The sequence below is a fragment of the Tetrao urogallus genome (assembly GCF_951394365.1).
Source record: "Tetrao urogallus genome assembly, chromosome: 1".
Taxonomy (NCBI): Eukaryota; Metazoa; Chordata; class Aves; order Galliformes; family Phasianidae; genus Tetrao; species Tetrao urogallus.
Window position 1 is genome coordinate 87,007,085 of NC_136813.1, and position 16,867 is coordinate 87,023,951.

The following is a 16,867-nucleotide window of genomic DNA, read 5'->3' on the forward strand; positions in this document are numbered from 1 at the left end:
GAAATGAAAAAGCAGCTTCCTCTTGAGCTAAGGTTCCACCCTGCCTCACATTTTATTCAGTTCTTTGTAACTAAGCTTCAGAATAATTGATCCTTTTGTCACTACCTTTAAAGGAGCTGTCCATAAGGAGAGAAAGACCAGCAGTGTGGAACTGTATTCAAAAGTTACTGATCTACCTAGGGAACAATTGAGGGAGGGAGGGTCAGGCCTAGGCAAAGCATGTGTGCAGGTGGTGTGCAGTGTACAGGATTATCATTTTTTGATCACTGTTTACCTCTGTTCTCTGCTTTTATAATAGCAAATGGAAAATGGTATGAGCACAGGGAATAAGGGAGAGAAGGTAATAAGAAGAGAGCAAAATAAAGGGAGAGGAAAGGCAACAGAAAAACTGAACAACTCAAACCATGCCATTGGCAAGGGTGCAGATTATTTATCACATTACTGTAACCTGAGGTCTCTGCAGCAAAACGATAACTGAGCACATAGTTTTGTACTTTTCCACAGCTACTCATGATTCCAAAGCTTATAGACCACACCTTTTCCTCCATATAACTACAATTAGTTCCTGTGTTGGAAAATACACTGCAACTATATACATGCATGTGCTTGTCAGAAAACAAAACCTTTTAAACTGTTGTTTAATAGTAAAGTCAGTAGAGGAAGCTGAGGTATCTGGCTTATGTCTTTGTCACAAGCTCTGTGTAGCGCAAGTATGTAAAATAAATGACTTCTTATTTAACATTAACATTTCACCACATGTGCTAGGAACTGTTAACTACTCAGGTCTGTATGAACTTCTAGGGTCTTTCAAGGGAAAGTTTCTAGGAGTGCATTTTAAAACCCATTTTCAGAATTGAGTACTTTGCTCTGATTTCACTGTATCATAACGCTCCCAGAGAAACGGTATTTGTGTTGGACAGAATCAAAGACAACATTCAAAAATTCACAGAGGCCTCGTTTTGTGTCAGTGAATTTTTTCTCCTCTAGTTCTTGTTCATGATTGTAAGGGGAATAGGAATAAAGTTCTTTCAATCTGTGAATATTACTTCTGCAAAGGACAGTCAAAAAAGGTTCAGAATAAGGCATATTTAATAACTTAAATATATTATAAGCTGCATTCTGAGTCTCTACTCTCATCAGTTAAAGCAAAATGTTCTGGTTACTGTCAGTATAGCTGTCATATACTGCTGCTCCACCTCTAACAGCCACCTCTCACCCTTTTTATTGCTTTACATCCCTTGTCATTATATTAAACTTAATTTAATACCTTTTATTGAGGCCACACTTCATCTAAGGAACTCTAGAGGAACAGCTTGAGATTACCTCATTTCTTTTTTCAGTTCTTTCTTTTGCAATGATTTATCTTCCTGAGCAAATAATTTTTTTCACACCTCTCCATTCAAACCTAACCAACTCTTGATCTGCTTTGTAGCTGTCCAGCTGACAGGCAGGTCTCAGGCTTTTCTTTAAAGCATCACACATACCCTTGGCAGCTTATCAATAGTGGATGGAGCTTCTCTTTATTTAGCAGGAGCTTTTTCCATCCAATAGTTATTTTTTGTCTGTTTTCCAGACTGGAATATCTACATTGGTCAAGAGGAGGGGGGCACAGTAAATTGTTAGGTTTTCAAGTATAAAATGTGTAGTATTTGACTATATGTGCTCAATCTGTAGTGGAAGGGGGGGGGAGGGTGGCAGGATCCTTTGAAAATTGTGAAATAATGAAGGCTGACTGACAAGTTCCTATCTCACCTGCTTTTAAATAGGTTCTGTTGCCTTGCTATCACCTACAGCATTCTGACTCATGAAAATGTGTCTTGCTTACCTACAAAATGGAAGTAGAATCGTGAACATGTCACTAGACAAGAAAAGTCATTGTATTTCACTCTTAATTTTTTTCCAGGTTGCTCCATTTTAGTATGTGTTGTATTTTGCAGTTGTTTGGAGATGGCACCTAAATGACTAAGATGCTAAGGTCTGGTTTTCTTTGATCGAAGCAGCAGCTTCAGTTTTTTTGTATGATACTGTCACAGTACAAATCTTTGTGATACTACTGTGTTAATATGGTAACATAGCACGTGAAGTGCAGAATTCTGTGTGCTATGAAGGCAATCTTGATGAATCTCTCTTCTTTCCTTCCAGCTCCTGATGGTCCACCCCAGGATGTTCAGCTTGAGCCGATATCTTCACAGAGCATTAGGGTCACCTGGAAGGTAAATATAAACAACCAAGAATGTAATCTCTGACATTATTTTTGTATTTTCTAGCAAAACAAAGGCTTCTGATCACTAGGCACAGGGTTACTTGATGAGTGAGGGGATACATAATAATTTACTTTAAAAAGGTATAAATAAAACAACAATTTAAAGTTCAATGCTGTCAGCAGAGCAAAAGGATACTGAAGTAGTGCAGAATGTGCAGTGATTTTCAACAATCAAAATAAATGTTTAACGGGTTCTTGCCTTTTTAAAGCATTCAGGAAACATGAGTGCCATCAGATCTAGCCAACTATAACACCCAAGTTTCTATACATGAACTTGTTTTATTGTTTTCCCCTTCTTTTATGGTTGTGTGGGTAGGCAGATTGAAAAACTTTGCTTGCTTCTTTAATTTTCACTTTGGAAGAGATTTTCAAAAGAAATGGCAAAAGATAGGCAACACTGGTTTACTACTGCAATTTATAGATGTCCTTTGTGATTCTGAAAATTTACCATTACACTTCATAGATGTAGATATGTGCAGACAGCCACAGGACAAGCAACATTTTCACATCTAATGGTTCAATTTCTTACTTCCACACCACTTCAGCTACAATCTAATGCCCTGATCTCTTGGTGTTTTCTGGAAAGCAGAATCATATGAAAAGAGAAGCTAGAGTTTAATTTATGTGTAAACAATTCTCAGGATCGTGTTTGGAAATAGATGGATTTGTAAATGTCAGGTGTCTGATACAACAAAATAACCACAGAAATGAGCTCTATATTGAATATATACTCCATTGCCCCAAGAAATCTCATGAGCTGAGTGTAGAGAGGGATTTACATAACTGAAATGACTCTAAGATGTGAGCAGCTTGTTGCTGGCTAGTACCCCTGCAACACATATCCACATCGGGAAAGGGGAGTCCATGCTCCCAGAACTTTGATCCCGTGTGAATATAGTACCATGCACTGTTCAGGTGCTGGCTAGACATTTGGCATTTGCTATAGACAGTGTTATGAGACTGCACACACAGAATGCAAAGAGCACATAGTCTCTTGTGAATCTTGAAGGTCTTATTCCCATAAACCCAGTCTGTGTTAAATCTGACTTCACAAAATTCTGCTGTCTACCTCTTGTTCCGCCACAGCCAGGGCTGTGCATTGGCAGCACCACAATGTTTGTACATGTGCCAAATGAACAAGATGGCAGATCTTTAATTCATTGACTGTCAGTGAATGGTGTATGGTCAAGTAGCACGAGAGGTGCTTTGACAGTGAGCTGCTCTTGGTGTAAGTCCTCTAGCCAGGGGAATCCTATAGTCTCATCGTCCCACAGAACCCCACTGGGTGCTGTTTTCCAAGCAGCAGAAACTCTGGAGGTCTGATTATGAAAGGATGAACAGAAAAAGGCAACGTTGTGTCTGCACTGAAATTCTGTCCATTGTATTCTTTGTACTCTCAAGCCTATGCTTCCTTAGCTTGAAAGCTGTTTGTCTTGATTTACAATCATTACTTTATCTGGTCATAGGACAGCTCATCAGATGGGTGCTATGTTTCTCTGTGGTACAGGAGGCAGTCAAATTCTAATTCTTTTCCTTGACCTGGAAGCTCTTCAGAGGAAAAAAAGTGAAGTTACTGAGCTACCTTCCTGAAGGATTAGTGCTCACTTAGTCCCACCTTACTGGAAGAATTATTTCCTGAGTGACAGGTTGTAACAGCTGTCCCCTAATTAAGAAATGAGAAGCCAGGAATAAGCCATTTACTTTACTCAAATTTTTGCTATTCTGTCCTGTGCAGCTCACTTCTTTGGGACTGTGTTAAGTAATGGATCAGAAGTCCTATAGTTCTGCTGAATCCTGGCTTTTTTAGTAGGTCTTCATGATGCAGTAATTAATAGCCTGGTCATTATTTGGAAGTTTGTGAGGCTTTGTAAATCATGCTTATGCTTAAAGGTGACAAACCTTATCTAAATGCAGATGGTGTTAGTAACAGCAAAAGAAGAGAATAATAGATCAATTACATTTTGTCCTGTCCTAAATTCTATTTCTGCAGTTTACTTCTATTGTTAATCTTCTGCTAATGTTTCTTTTAGCCCACCTTTTAGAAAATTCCAGTTAAGCAAGCTTTCATAGCTCTCTTTAATCTCATCTATTTAATCCTTTCTCCCTCGTAACCAGTGAACACAGTGAACACAAGTACACAGCACAAAGCCACACCAGGGGAAGTTCAGAGTGGGAATCAGAAAAAATTTATTTACTCTGAGAGTGGTCAAACATTGGTACAGGTTTCCTAGGGAGGTGTTTGATGCCCCATGCCTGTCAATTTTCAGAATTCATTTGGACAAATAGTATGTTTTAACTTTTGGGTAGTCCTGAAGTGGTCAGGCAGTTGGATTTGATGTTCTCCATAAGGCCCTTCCAACTGTACTGTTCTATTCTATTCCACTTCTGTGTGTCTTTATACGATGTTGTAAATCACTGAATTTTTTAACCCTCAGTATTTTTGGAGTTCAAAAGGTTGCAGAGAAAATGAGAATAAAACAGGAACTCTCGTTTAGGAAAAAGTATGAAAATAGTCAATATTTTCCCTTGTAATACAAGATAAAGAAACCATTCAGTTTAGGTGTGTGAAATATCCATTCTCTTCTTTATTCGTATACACGTTTACATTTACAGAATGTCGTACTTAACAGAAGTCATCGGTATTTTATTTTAAATATATTGCATTTTATGGAATCAACATCTGAATTTTTTTCATAATATTCTATGACTACTGATAAAGTTAACAATATTTTTCCCCATGAACAATTTTCAATGAAAAAATGTTGTTTCACTGATGTTTTTACTAAAAATGGGCATATAAACAAGAAGATGTAGATATCAAGCGTGATTTATTTGTGCAGAGAGTAAATCCAAAATGAAGTATTTTTTACTTATTACTTAGATAGTAATTAAAGGGAGCATTTGATTTTTTTTGTGGAGCAGAACATTTCAATACTCTGTAGTGACTTTGAGCTTTTTTTTGCACTGTATAATGTTTCGAAGAGAAAAAAGTAGTTTATATTTTATTTAAAGAAAAAGCCTCTGATCTAAAACAATTATAAAGATGTTTCATAAAAAATTCAAAATTCACTGTTTTATTCCAATTCAAAATGAGAAAGTATATAATTACAGAATTCCCACTGAAAAGGCTATGCTGGCTCTAGTCCTGCTCTGAGAACATTTCAATGCAGAGTAAATATATGGTTCAATTTTATCATCATGTTCCATCTGTTTTACAGTATGATATGTGCATATGTGTTGTGTAGTTCTTTATTTTATTGTGTAAAAGATGCACATTTACTTTTCTTGGTATACAATGCAAGCCTTACAGTATATAGTGTGTGAATACACGGTATCTTAATGTGTACTGTAAGTGGCAATAAGTAGTGGGTGACATTCATAGTATAAATATTCCTCATGATACAGTACGTGTTTTTATATATGTTGCTTGAAAGTTCAGTGTGTTTGTGGCAATGGCTTTTGTTCAAAAATCTCCTATGGTAATGCGTGAGAGTGTTCCATTTGTGGCCTTTAACTCTGAGATGCTTTAGACCTCGAGACCACAATGGGCTCCTGCTAATACTAGAGACAAGAAATTCTTTGCAAGCTGTTGAGAATTTGCCAAGGTATGGTGGAATCCAGCATTAATGGAGAGAAGTGATGTCCTGGAATAATTGAAGTAGCATCTCCTGAGTTTTGCACATTCAGAAAAGAGACAGTTACCTGCAACATTGTCTTAAAGCTCTTTTACCTCTGACATTCAAGTTGTTCACTACCTTGTCCAAGCTGATTGTCCTTTAGTCAATTTGGAATGTTTAGATTATGTTAGCTCAGCCTTTTTGCTTCTTCTTTTCAAGACTGACAGTGCACTGACATCTTTGTAAATAAGTTTTTTGTTTACAACAAAACAGAAATGTTCTAACATGGAACAATTATTCTGTTAGATTCTGAGAAAGCAATTCTAATCCTTATTGTGCTCCTTAGAAGGGATTCAAGTCCTGAAACTCAGTTTTTTGCAAGCTGAATGCTAATTTGGTCACCTATGGCTGAGCAGACAGCGCCGTGTATGCAGAGAGCTTATCAGTAACAGAAGAACTAAAATAACATGGGAAATTCTGAAGGCAGCAGGAAGGAAGAATGTAAAGCGTCTGGAAAGATAATACAGTCAGATCCATCCAGTGATAGCTTTTAAATATGAGGAAGGTGCTGATTTTTGCAGAGCGATGATTTGTCTGTAGTGGATAAAATTTAAATTCTGTGCTGGCTTTATTAGCTCAAGTGAGACTTTGCTCCAGTGGATGAGGAACATGCTGAAGCAGACAAGTCCTGTGGCAGAAAGAAGCAGTCTTGAGAGAGAGTTTCTCAGTACATTTAGTTGGATATAGTAACAAGAGAAATTGCTGCCTATGCCAGTGAAACTCATCTAAAGTTTCTCTCTGATAAGCTGCATCACCATGACCTTTTGTATGGGTCAGTGGAACAGATGAGCTTGGTGGTATCTGGTGTGAATTTGGAAGAAAGCTGATGGATTTAAAAGAGCTTTTTGTCCATGGATTATAAACCGTGCGTTAAAATGTTTGTACTAATTACATCTAATATTCATTGGAATATCAGGCAGGAACATAATCACATACTGAAATTAGTCCACTACTAATTAAATAAAATCATAAAAGGTGTTTCTGGTAGTAAAGGTCTTTTTCCCTGAGTTGCCAAGCCTTATTTTACTGACAACAATTTTTGCTGCAGAATGCAGATTATTTCCACTAGTTAAGATACAAGGAATCTTCTGCTTTGACTGAAAACTACCATATATAATTATGGCTAACAATTTTTGTACTGACCATATTTTTGAAAGCCAGATATCTTACTCCTTGTCTTCCTAGCTATTCATTATGCAAATCCCTGCTTTCCAATTCATTATTGCTTTCAGCACTCATTATCTAGTCATCTTTCTACAATACACCCTGAATGAACACAAGCATATTTCAAAGCACAGCATAAAAATTTCGCAATACTGACTCAATAAACTACACCTAACTGCTTTCAACAGATCAATAAATGTGCTACTAAAGATTTAGTGAGTGAATGGTAGGGGCTTCTGACAAAAACACTATTAGTAGGAAATGGTATGCCTATAATGCAAATATACTATTAGCAAGTCAACTTTGATTCATCTGATAGGAGAACAAAACATTACACACTTAAACTTTATTCAAGAAATATTTCTTTCTCAGATTTTTCCTTGTATGACCATTTAATGGTCTTAATTTCAGCTCAGGAATGCACTATTAAAGCAACCTATGTTCAAATTTATATATAATTGTATAAAGCTTTGATTTCATGTGCAAGGAGGATTTTTGAATTTTTGCTTAGAAAGAGACCTGCTTGCAATAGGAGGAAAAAAAAAAAAGTTGACTTCTTGTGAGTTCCAAAATTTTTAAGGGACCAACTTGACTTTGGAGATATGTATTTAAAGTGTATTTTTTCATATCCTGTTTAGGCTCCAAAGAAGCACTTGCAAAATGGAATTATTCGTGGATACCAGATAGGTTATCGGGAATACAGTGCAGGTGGCAATTTCCAGTTCAACATCATCAGTATTGATACCACAGGGGACAGTGAAGTTTATACCCTGAATAACCTGAAGAAATTCACACAATATGGCATGGTAGTTCAAGCTTGTAACCGGGCTGGAATAGGACCTTCTTCTCAGGAAATCATCACCACTACTCTTGAGGATGGTAGGTCTTGGCAAACAGCTGTTGTGAGTCACGTTATGATTTCTTTATTTCTTTTTACCTTGTATATTTACTGCTCAATTAGTGATTGTTGCAGACAGAATAATGTAAGACCAGACTTTGCACTTGCTAAATATAGTGAACAACTGGGAAGGTGGATAGGAGGAGGCTAGCCACTGGCTATGTACAATTATCATTGCAACTGATCCAGAATCACGCAGGTAAATAAATGCTAACTGTACTGATGGGATATACCCTGTTGTGAATAATATTGACTAAGACCATAACTTTAATTAAGAAGCTGATTACTCTGGTGTTTACATACTTGCAAATTTTGTGATCTCATTGTAGCTTCATTATGCACTTTGAGATGCTAACTATAACTCAGAAAGGGGAAGTGATACTGTTAGTTTTGTTGGCTTTATTTTGTTTCCAAATCACACTGCTGGGAAACCAGGAGGCCTTGTATTACTTAATCTCTTGTCACCCTAAACAGAGATGTGTGTATTTTCAAGGATATCCAAACTTATGAGAAAAAGAAAATAAAGTCATTATTTCAGCCAAAATGTAAGCTTTCTAATCTAAGAAACAATTTAGATGTGTTTTTCAAACTGTGTAAAGTGCACTTCTCAAACAATGAAAGGGAGTCCTCTAGTGGAAAAAGAGAATGTTTTCATATCCAAAAAGAGGCTCAGTATTTTAGGGGAGTACAAAAGCAAACTTTACATAATCCCAATAGATGGCATAGGCCAGATTTTCAGTGTATTGAAGTTGGTGCCAGCTAAGAATCTGACTTTTTGTATGTAGGAAATTGAGAAAATTCTTGAGAGCTACAGATTTTGAGGCATATGCTTCCTGGAAGGATGGTGATTTTCATTTTCTCTGAATGTTTCTAGGCCCAGACACATTACTGCAAGAAGCCAGAAAGCAGTATACTTACACTTACATATTTTGAATTATAATATGTAATATTTTTATCTTCAGAATCTGTTTTTCTTAACTATTTTTTTTGTCCTTGTTCAGTTTTGGCTCACCCTCAAAATTAAAGATGAGCTTTTAAAGCAGCATCAAAAACTAATACTGGAGTTATTGCTGTAAAGCTAAACAGCGAACAGAAAATACTTAATATCTTGCTGATTTTTTTTTTTCTTCTAAATGTTAGTGAAAATATTCCATTGATATTTTTCCCAATACTTTTTCAAGCAGCTGCTTCCTTCCCCTGCTCTATACTGATTTGAGGAGACAGTTAGGATTTTTCAGAAAGATGGCAATTTGAGACAGAGCTTAGAAAAAAATTTAAAATCATTTGTAAAGTATGTTCTGTATTTTTCATCACTAAATTTCAATTCACACAATTAACACAAAAACATAAAAAAAAATAACAGCAAAAAGCAAACTGCTGTTGAAAGACAAGTCAGCGAGGATGGAATATATCAAAAGTCATTCCAGGGACATCAGCTACACTTGCAGAAACATGTGGATTCTAGCATGACTTAAGGCTTAGCACTTTTAACTGACAAATAATGGGTGGTGGGACAGCAATGCAGATTTCCCCTTTGGTGTAGCCAAAGGGAGGTCTTCTAACAAGTATGGAAGAGTGCTCTTTTGTATACATTTCTTCAAACTAGATACATGCATGTGGCAAACGTTGAGTTGTATTCATCAAGTTAAAGATAGTGAATATTTTATTTCAGTGCCCAGCTGCCCTCCAGGGAATGTGCAAGCCACTGCCACATCACCAGAAACCATTTCTATTTCTTGGTCAACGCTGGCAAAAGAAACTCTGAATGGGATTCTGCAAGGATTCAGGGTTATCTATTGGGCCAATCTCTTGGATGGAGGTAATAGAATTCTAACAATCACTAAGTAGCAGGCCATATATAGCAATTATGTCATTTATTATCTGTTGTGAAAGCATTGTACTTCCTTTACTCTTTGGTTGGGAGAAAGCATCATCTACCTGTGAAAGGAAGCTATCTTCTATAGAGCTTTAACACAGTAGCAGGCATTGCAAAGCTGACTGGAGAGGCCTTTGGGAAGGCTTCCACCATGGGACTGCAACATTCCATAGACCTGAAAAGTACCCAAAACGACTCAACAAATTTCATCTCATTTACATAGTCAAGTGGGTCTTTATTAAAGAATGATATTATAAACTTTGAAAACACCTGCCTAACCTTGTACTTTGTTTTAGTTCTCTTTGTTATCTAGTTAACCAGTCATTGATATTTTTTTTTTGGGGGGGGGGGAAGGGGGGGCAATATATTTTAACACCACAGTTGAAGACAAAAGAAGGAAATATTTTGGAAAAAGGCTTATTATTTTCATACCAGCTTCTTCTGTTCGGCTTATATTTTGTACTCTTAGCATTATTAGCATATTAGCATAATAAGTAAACCACTGAGTGGAAAATGAGTGAAATGACCAAAAAAGAACAAAGATGCCCTATTAATCTGCAATTTATCACATGATGGCAATAATTCTACTTGTGGCCCTTTCTTGTATAATAGGTTTGAGTTGCACATGCCTTTATTCCTATTAGCTCTGTTGAATTTTTGCAGCTCTAGGGCAATGACCTGTCTTCCTTCTTTTGTGTTCATCCATCAGAGTCACAGTTCATTCTAATATACAGTCATCTTGTAAATCCTGACCTCTGTTAGTATGACAAGGGAAACTCAGAGTGGAAGTATAACTCTAGGGCCCATTCCTACTTCTGGCAACATCAGAAATAAGCCACCAATGCCTTTGTTTATTTAAAGTTAAAAATGAAAAATACATTAAAATCATGCATAAAAATATAGACGTGACTGACTTAAAACTAAATGTTCAGTGATGACTGTAGTATTTGGATCAGTTCCTATGTGAATATTATCAGTGCATGTCTAAGCTCCTACATGATGTCTTACAGCATGATGAAAAAAAGATGATGTTCATGCAGTGCTTAAAACTGAATTTTCATCTTTTTTTTTTCTCAGCTTTATTTTCTGCCCTAAATATGTCCCAAGCTTTTTTTCCATATGGATTATAGTTCTTAGCTTGTTGAAAAAACAATACATATAAAGTGCATCATCTTTCTAGAAGTAAATCTGGTTTTACTGTGTTTAAACCTATTGCTAGCTGGTATTACTGCCATCAAGTGCTTTGCAGAAGCACTTGATTCATATTTTAAAATGAAGAGGCTTTTTTTTTCGTCTGTTTTTCTCAAAAATGGAAACCCTTTATAAAATAATTGGCTTGTTTTTGCTTTAGGTTGTATTTTAAAATAATTTATTCTCTTATGTTCTGTCTGAAATATTTTATAATTAGAAATATTCTATTCTCTGTATTTAAAAAAATAAAATGAGTTTGAAGCCAAAAACAGGTCTGCTTTGAACTGTAATAAATCCAAATATAAAGGAATTTAGTTTAATTTCTTATAATCCGTTGCTATTTTGTAATAATAAAGAATTACATTTTTTAATCTTCAAGATATTCACAGTAGGTATCAATAGCTTAGAAAAGACTGACCTTGCCAATAACTGTATTTCCTTCTTATTCTATAGAGCTAGGAGAAATAAGGAATGTCACAACTACACAGCCATCTCTGGAGCTTGATGGTCTGGAAAAATACACCAACTACAGCATTCAGGTGCTGGCTTTCACGCGAGCTGGAGATGGAGTGAGAAGTGAACAAATTTTCACCCGCACTAAAGAAGATGGTAAGGAGTAAAGCATTTCCATTCCTGCTTCCACAAGAGGCTTGTGTGCCTCAAGCTTTTAAAGTAGTGCAGATATTGTATACAAACAGTCAGAGTGAGATTTCTGTCTGAAAATCTTGAGTTAGAAACGCACAGAGAGCAGTGTGCACCCACATCTTTGAAAACAGTCTGAGATTTTCCAGGACTCCAGTTCAGATTAGCCAGGAGTTTGTAGGTAATTCTCATGATCTAAATAGGTTTATCTTTACTTTTGTTTTCAAATACCTCAGGATCTAAAAGGAGAATTTTGAGTGCTTTTGAGTTAATTCAAAATGATTGAAAAGGGGGAAAGAGGAAATGACTATTCTGGGGTGTTCTTATATAACTGAGATGCCTCTAAAAAGGTTTTCTTTGATATAAGGCAAAAACTTCCTCCAAACACCTCTTCTTTCAGAAGCAAAATGGAGAATAAAAATCTCCTGCCTTTTTATTGATTTAGAGCATGGAAAATTTAAGTCCTAATGCTGAAATTTTAAGTTTTCTCTCTATCCAGTTTAGATGCTTTGAAAAATCTTTGAGATGGATGAATACTTCTGTGAAGACTTCTGAACATTGGCTGCTATTAGATAAGAATATTTTGGCAGGAATAAACATTGGCACTGTCCTAGCAATGAAGTTAACTAAACAGGTTTGATTGGAAAATTCTCCTGTGAATTTTTTCTAGGAAACTAATCAATGGATTTTCCTTGTTACCCATCCAGTTTACTGAATATATTTGACTTTTTTTATTATGGTTATTTTTAATAAGATCTACAAAAGTGCCAGTGGAAGTGAGAATAGGTTCAATGATTAACTGACTGGGTGAATACTAAGAAATTTTTCCAACAAATACTAAGGGACTTCATAAAACTTACATCCATTGGAAGGCCATGTGGCTGTACCTATAGATGTATCGAGGGACTGTAGTGTAAAAATTTGGACTTCTGAACTTTTTTTATCATGCTATGAATTTGCTTATTTTCTCCTTGTTCTATTTCAACATACTTACTACAATCCATTATTTTGATCAAAGTTGTGTTATCATTAAAAAAAGTGAATGCTTTATAGCTGAGAAATGAGAGGAAATTTAGGCCTTCACCTTTGAACAGCATTGCAGCTTGCTGCTTTATGTGTTGAACTGGCCTGCTGGTCCTGTTGCCTTACATCTCAAACTGACCAGAGAGACGTACTTCCAGAAATCCTTGAAAAGCCCAACAGTAGAAACGACCTCTGGTCCCTGGATTGGCATTTCAAGGTATAAATACAAGGGAAGTCATAAGGCCCCTGTATTAGTTCCTTTTGAGTTAAAAAAAAAAAAAAAAAAAAAAAAAAAAAATTAAGGGGAACTGTTAGCCACCAAAACTTGCTTGAATGTGGATAACGTCTGGGCTCTGTATGAAGTTCTTCCAGCTTTAGAAAACTGAACAGATGACAGAATCAGTGCCTGCAGTATCTCTGTCTCTTATCTGGAACAACAGTAGAGTGTTTTAATGTTCCTGAAATTTTTCTGCCATTGAGCTGAGACCACCCCCTGCAAGAAAGAGCATTGCAGCCATCATAGTTTACTAAGCTTGTCTCAAAAAATAACAGTGATGGTGACAGTTTTAGAGGGGAAGATGTATGACTAGTGGCTGAAGTCCACAGCAGAGGAGGCTGAGGTCATGGTGGCCTACAGCTCTTCAATACTGCACAGCACCAGCGCCCAAGGGAACGGCATGGAGCTGCGTCAGGGGAGGGCAGCTGGGGGTCAGGGAAAGGGGCTGCACCACAGGGCGGTGGGTGGGGAACGGGCTGCACGGGGCTGTGGGCACGGCCACCAGTGCCAGAATTCAGGAAACATCTGCACAGTGCTCTCATACATAGGGTTCAGACATAGGGTTTGATGTTGGGTGGTCCCATGTGGAGCAAGGAGCTGGACTTCTTGATCCTTGTGGATCCCTTCCAACTTGGGTTATTCTATCATAATACAATCTCCACTGCTAAATGTGTGTTGAAAACTTCCATCTCCTTTTCTGTCCAGGGAGACCAATGGATGACTTCCTGCTTTATGAAAGTATTTTTTATTGGAAGGGTTGCTGTGGCTGTTGTTCCCTGACCTTTTCCATCCTATCTGTTTCCAGTTTAAAACAGTCCTGAAATAGGAGAAGATCCACATTTTTTATTTTTGTTTTTTATTTTTCTTAACTCTCTTCTGTGTAGTTTGCTTTTCCCTAAATCTTGGTGGCTCTTTTGCTCTCTCTGTTTCTGAGATCAGACAGGCCCTGAGATCTGGGAAACACATGTCATCTGCCTATGTTTGGCTGCTGTGCAATGGCTCATATCTTATCTTTAATCCCTCTGGTGATGAAACCACAGGGCTGTTCAGCAGTAATTCACCCTGAGGCGGTATGCTAAACTTTTCTGATGTTTTGTGTTGCCTTGCAGTGATTCCACTCATTAAATCTTTTGTCCAGAAAAACTAAACTGAAAGTTGTTGCTAAAAAATGCAGTCATTTCATGTTTTGCTTCAGCTTGACAATTTTTTTTTATTAAAGAGCAGTAAAAGTCTAAAGTGGAATACACGAGAGGCTGCCATGAAAATTAAGCTCAAACTCAAGTACCACTTTTAACCATCCTTAAGGCTATGGAAGTTAAATGGAAAAAGAGCATTCATATTGCCATCTGTAAGTATCTAGTAGATGTCTTGATCCTCAGGAATTTCTTCTGTAGTATTCTAAAGAAAAGAAACTCCTGTTAAAAGTAGGGCTAATTTCAGCGCATCCAAAAGATTCTACTCTGAAGTAATTTTTGAGCATAACCTTAGCAGGACGAATACAAATCATTGCAATCTTAACAGAGCGTAGATCTAGAAATATTATATTTCTACTTCCAGTCCTTCTTTTGTTGAAATTGTGACCTAAGATATTCCATTGTCCTCTAATAAAAATCTGTAATTCTGAGATATTTTTAAGTGGCTGCCAAGCCTTCCATATCGTTATTACTACAAGACCTTATCACACCATTGATTTATTTTTCATTTCTTATGGATTAGAGGAAACTTTTCTTTGCAAAATCGATGGTGCAGCATGATCCCTTGCTGCTTTTGAAAGGCAGATCGTAGCCTCCTGTCACTTCTCTGCTGCTGTTTGGTTTAGAGACATCAGGCTGGAATTTCTTTTGCAGTTCTGAAATCTCCAGTGTGGCAAAATAAGAGTACCCAGGGAGTAAAGCAGTCAGCCTGAATGAAATGAATTGAAGCTTCGATTTCTTGTAACATTTTGTACTTATTTTAGACACCAGGGGTCAGACACTACTGCTGATCAGCTTATGAAATGGGAATAGTTCTAGCAAATAGTAGGGAATGAACTATCCTCTCATTGTGCTCATATTTTGGCTTTTGTCTCATTTTCAGTCGTGATGGTGTTGTCATTTCTCTTGAAGTTCCCCTTGTCAGAAATAGAAGTGAAGCAGAAATGACTATTTTTTTAAGAACTAATTGTGTTTTTGTCCCTTGCCCTTTTTACTTTGCACAGAGTTTTAAACAAGCTGGTTCTTTTCTTCACCCAAGGACCCATTTTATTACGTCATTTAAAATTGAAGTTTCTTCAAATTCTCTTCCTCACACAGTATAAAGTATGGCCTCAAAAGCTCCCCTACTCAGTAGCAATGGGGAACAATGAATTTTCTTTCTGTTTCTGTGTTGCAAATATGATATTATAAAACCACATTCAAGAAAATGTGTTTGTTCCCCTTATAAGCTGGATGCACCATGTAGCACCTCAGCAAACTGAAGCATCTCCAACCTTAGGCAGAAGGGATGAACACAGGACGCAACTCTCAGGGGAAGCTTCCTATAGTTGGCAGTCAGGACTGGAATGGCTGCTTGTCACCTGGTGCCCAGTAGACATTGCTTCTGGGGTTTATGTGATCAGGAATCATTGAATATCCTGTGTTGGAATGGACGCAGAAGGATCATCCAATCCAACTCCCAGCTCCAAATAGGACCACCCAAAAAATCACACCGTATGTCTGAGAGCGTTGTCCAGATGCTTCTCGAACTCTGTCAGCTTGGGGCCATAGTCACTGCTCCTCTGGGGAGCCTGTTCCACAGGGAGGAGTAACACTAAATCCCTTCATGTAATCAAGGCTCAATTCTGCCTGAATCCAATGAGATTTCCCCCCTCTCCTCTCTCTCTCTCTCTCTGGACATTATATTCTTGGCAATTGGTGTGACGGGGTGGATATACAGATGCCATCTGATGAAGCTCCATATTTTTTCTTAATGGAATGAGCATAAATCCAATAAAAGCAGGCTCATTGCTCAATTCTGCATAGTTTCTACCCACTGGTGATAGGGGTGGCTGTGTAATTCACCTCTGTCCTGAAGAGGCTTATATGGCTTAACTTTGGACACTGTGTTGTAAATTTGCCAATAATGTACCCATAATACATTATTTTATTTAGTATTTCAGTTAGCATAAATTGAAATTTTAGATGTAATATGTACATTAACATAGGACTACTGGAAGTAATAAGGCTTTTATTTAGTTTTGTTTTTCATAAATGTAGCAGTTCTTAGGGCAGTCTTGTGTGGTGTGGAATTAGAAATCTCTTAGGGAGCCATGTTCATTTTTCTGATATAATGGTTCTATTACTCCTAAATGCACAGCACTTGCCTCCCTGCTATTCAATACTGTGAAGAAAAATGGTGATAATTTAACTGCTTATGAAAAAGGGAATGAGAAAGTTCCTGGAGCTCCTCCCCATTATCCTGCACATCTAAATGCAGTTCCCTGGACTAGTCATGTCAGGATAATTGCTTTCTCTGTGTTTGCATTTCACTTGCAGTGTCAAGAATACAAAGTGTTCTTGTCTACATGAAAGCTGCATGCTATTTCTGTGACTCTGAAAGCCTTGTTAGCTGGAGCATGAGGCTATCTTTGATTTTAAATCAAATGCCAAATCTACTCTCTCGAAGCTGGCAAAGTTGGCTGGAGGCAGTTCTCTGCTTCCCTGTGCTCTACCCTGTTTTTTCTTCAGCCTCTTACCACTGTTTTAAACCTGGTGACCACAGGAAGAAGAATCTGTGCTGTAGCACGCGTTTAGCTTGTCTGTGTTGGGATCTATGGGAATCAGTGTTCCAAATAAACATCCATGGACATCTCTTTGTGCTGGTGTCTCAGCATGTCTGC

General features: G+C 37.3%; 1 protein-coding gene across 1 annotated transcript in view; it reads left to right on the forward strand.

The window, feature by feature from the left end:
- The window catches only part of DSCAM (DS cell adhesion molecule), a gene marked incomplete at both ends in the record, with an annotated part of 449,568 nt that overhangs the window by 357,857 nt on the left and 74,844 nt on the right, over positions 1 to 16,867 (forward strand). Inside the window, 4 exons of the mRNA XM_079539395.1 lie at positions 2,143 to 2,213; positions 7,743 to 7,983; positions 9,675 to 9,821; positions 11,523 to 11,678. Of these exons, the coding sequence (XP_079395521.1) occupies positions 2,143 to 2,213; positions 7,743 to 7,983; positions 9,675 to 9,821; positions 11,523 to 11,678 (615 nt within the window). The remainder of the gene's footprint in view (positions 1 to 2,142; positions 2,214 to 7,742; positions 7,984 to 9,674; positions 9,822 to 11,522; positions 11,679 to 16,867) is intronic.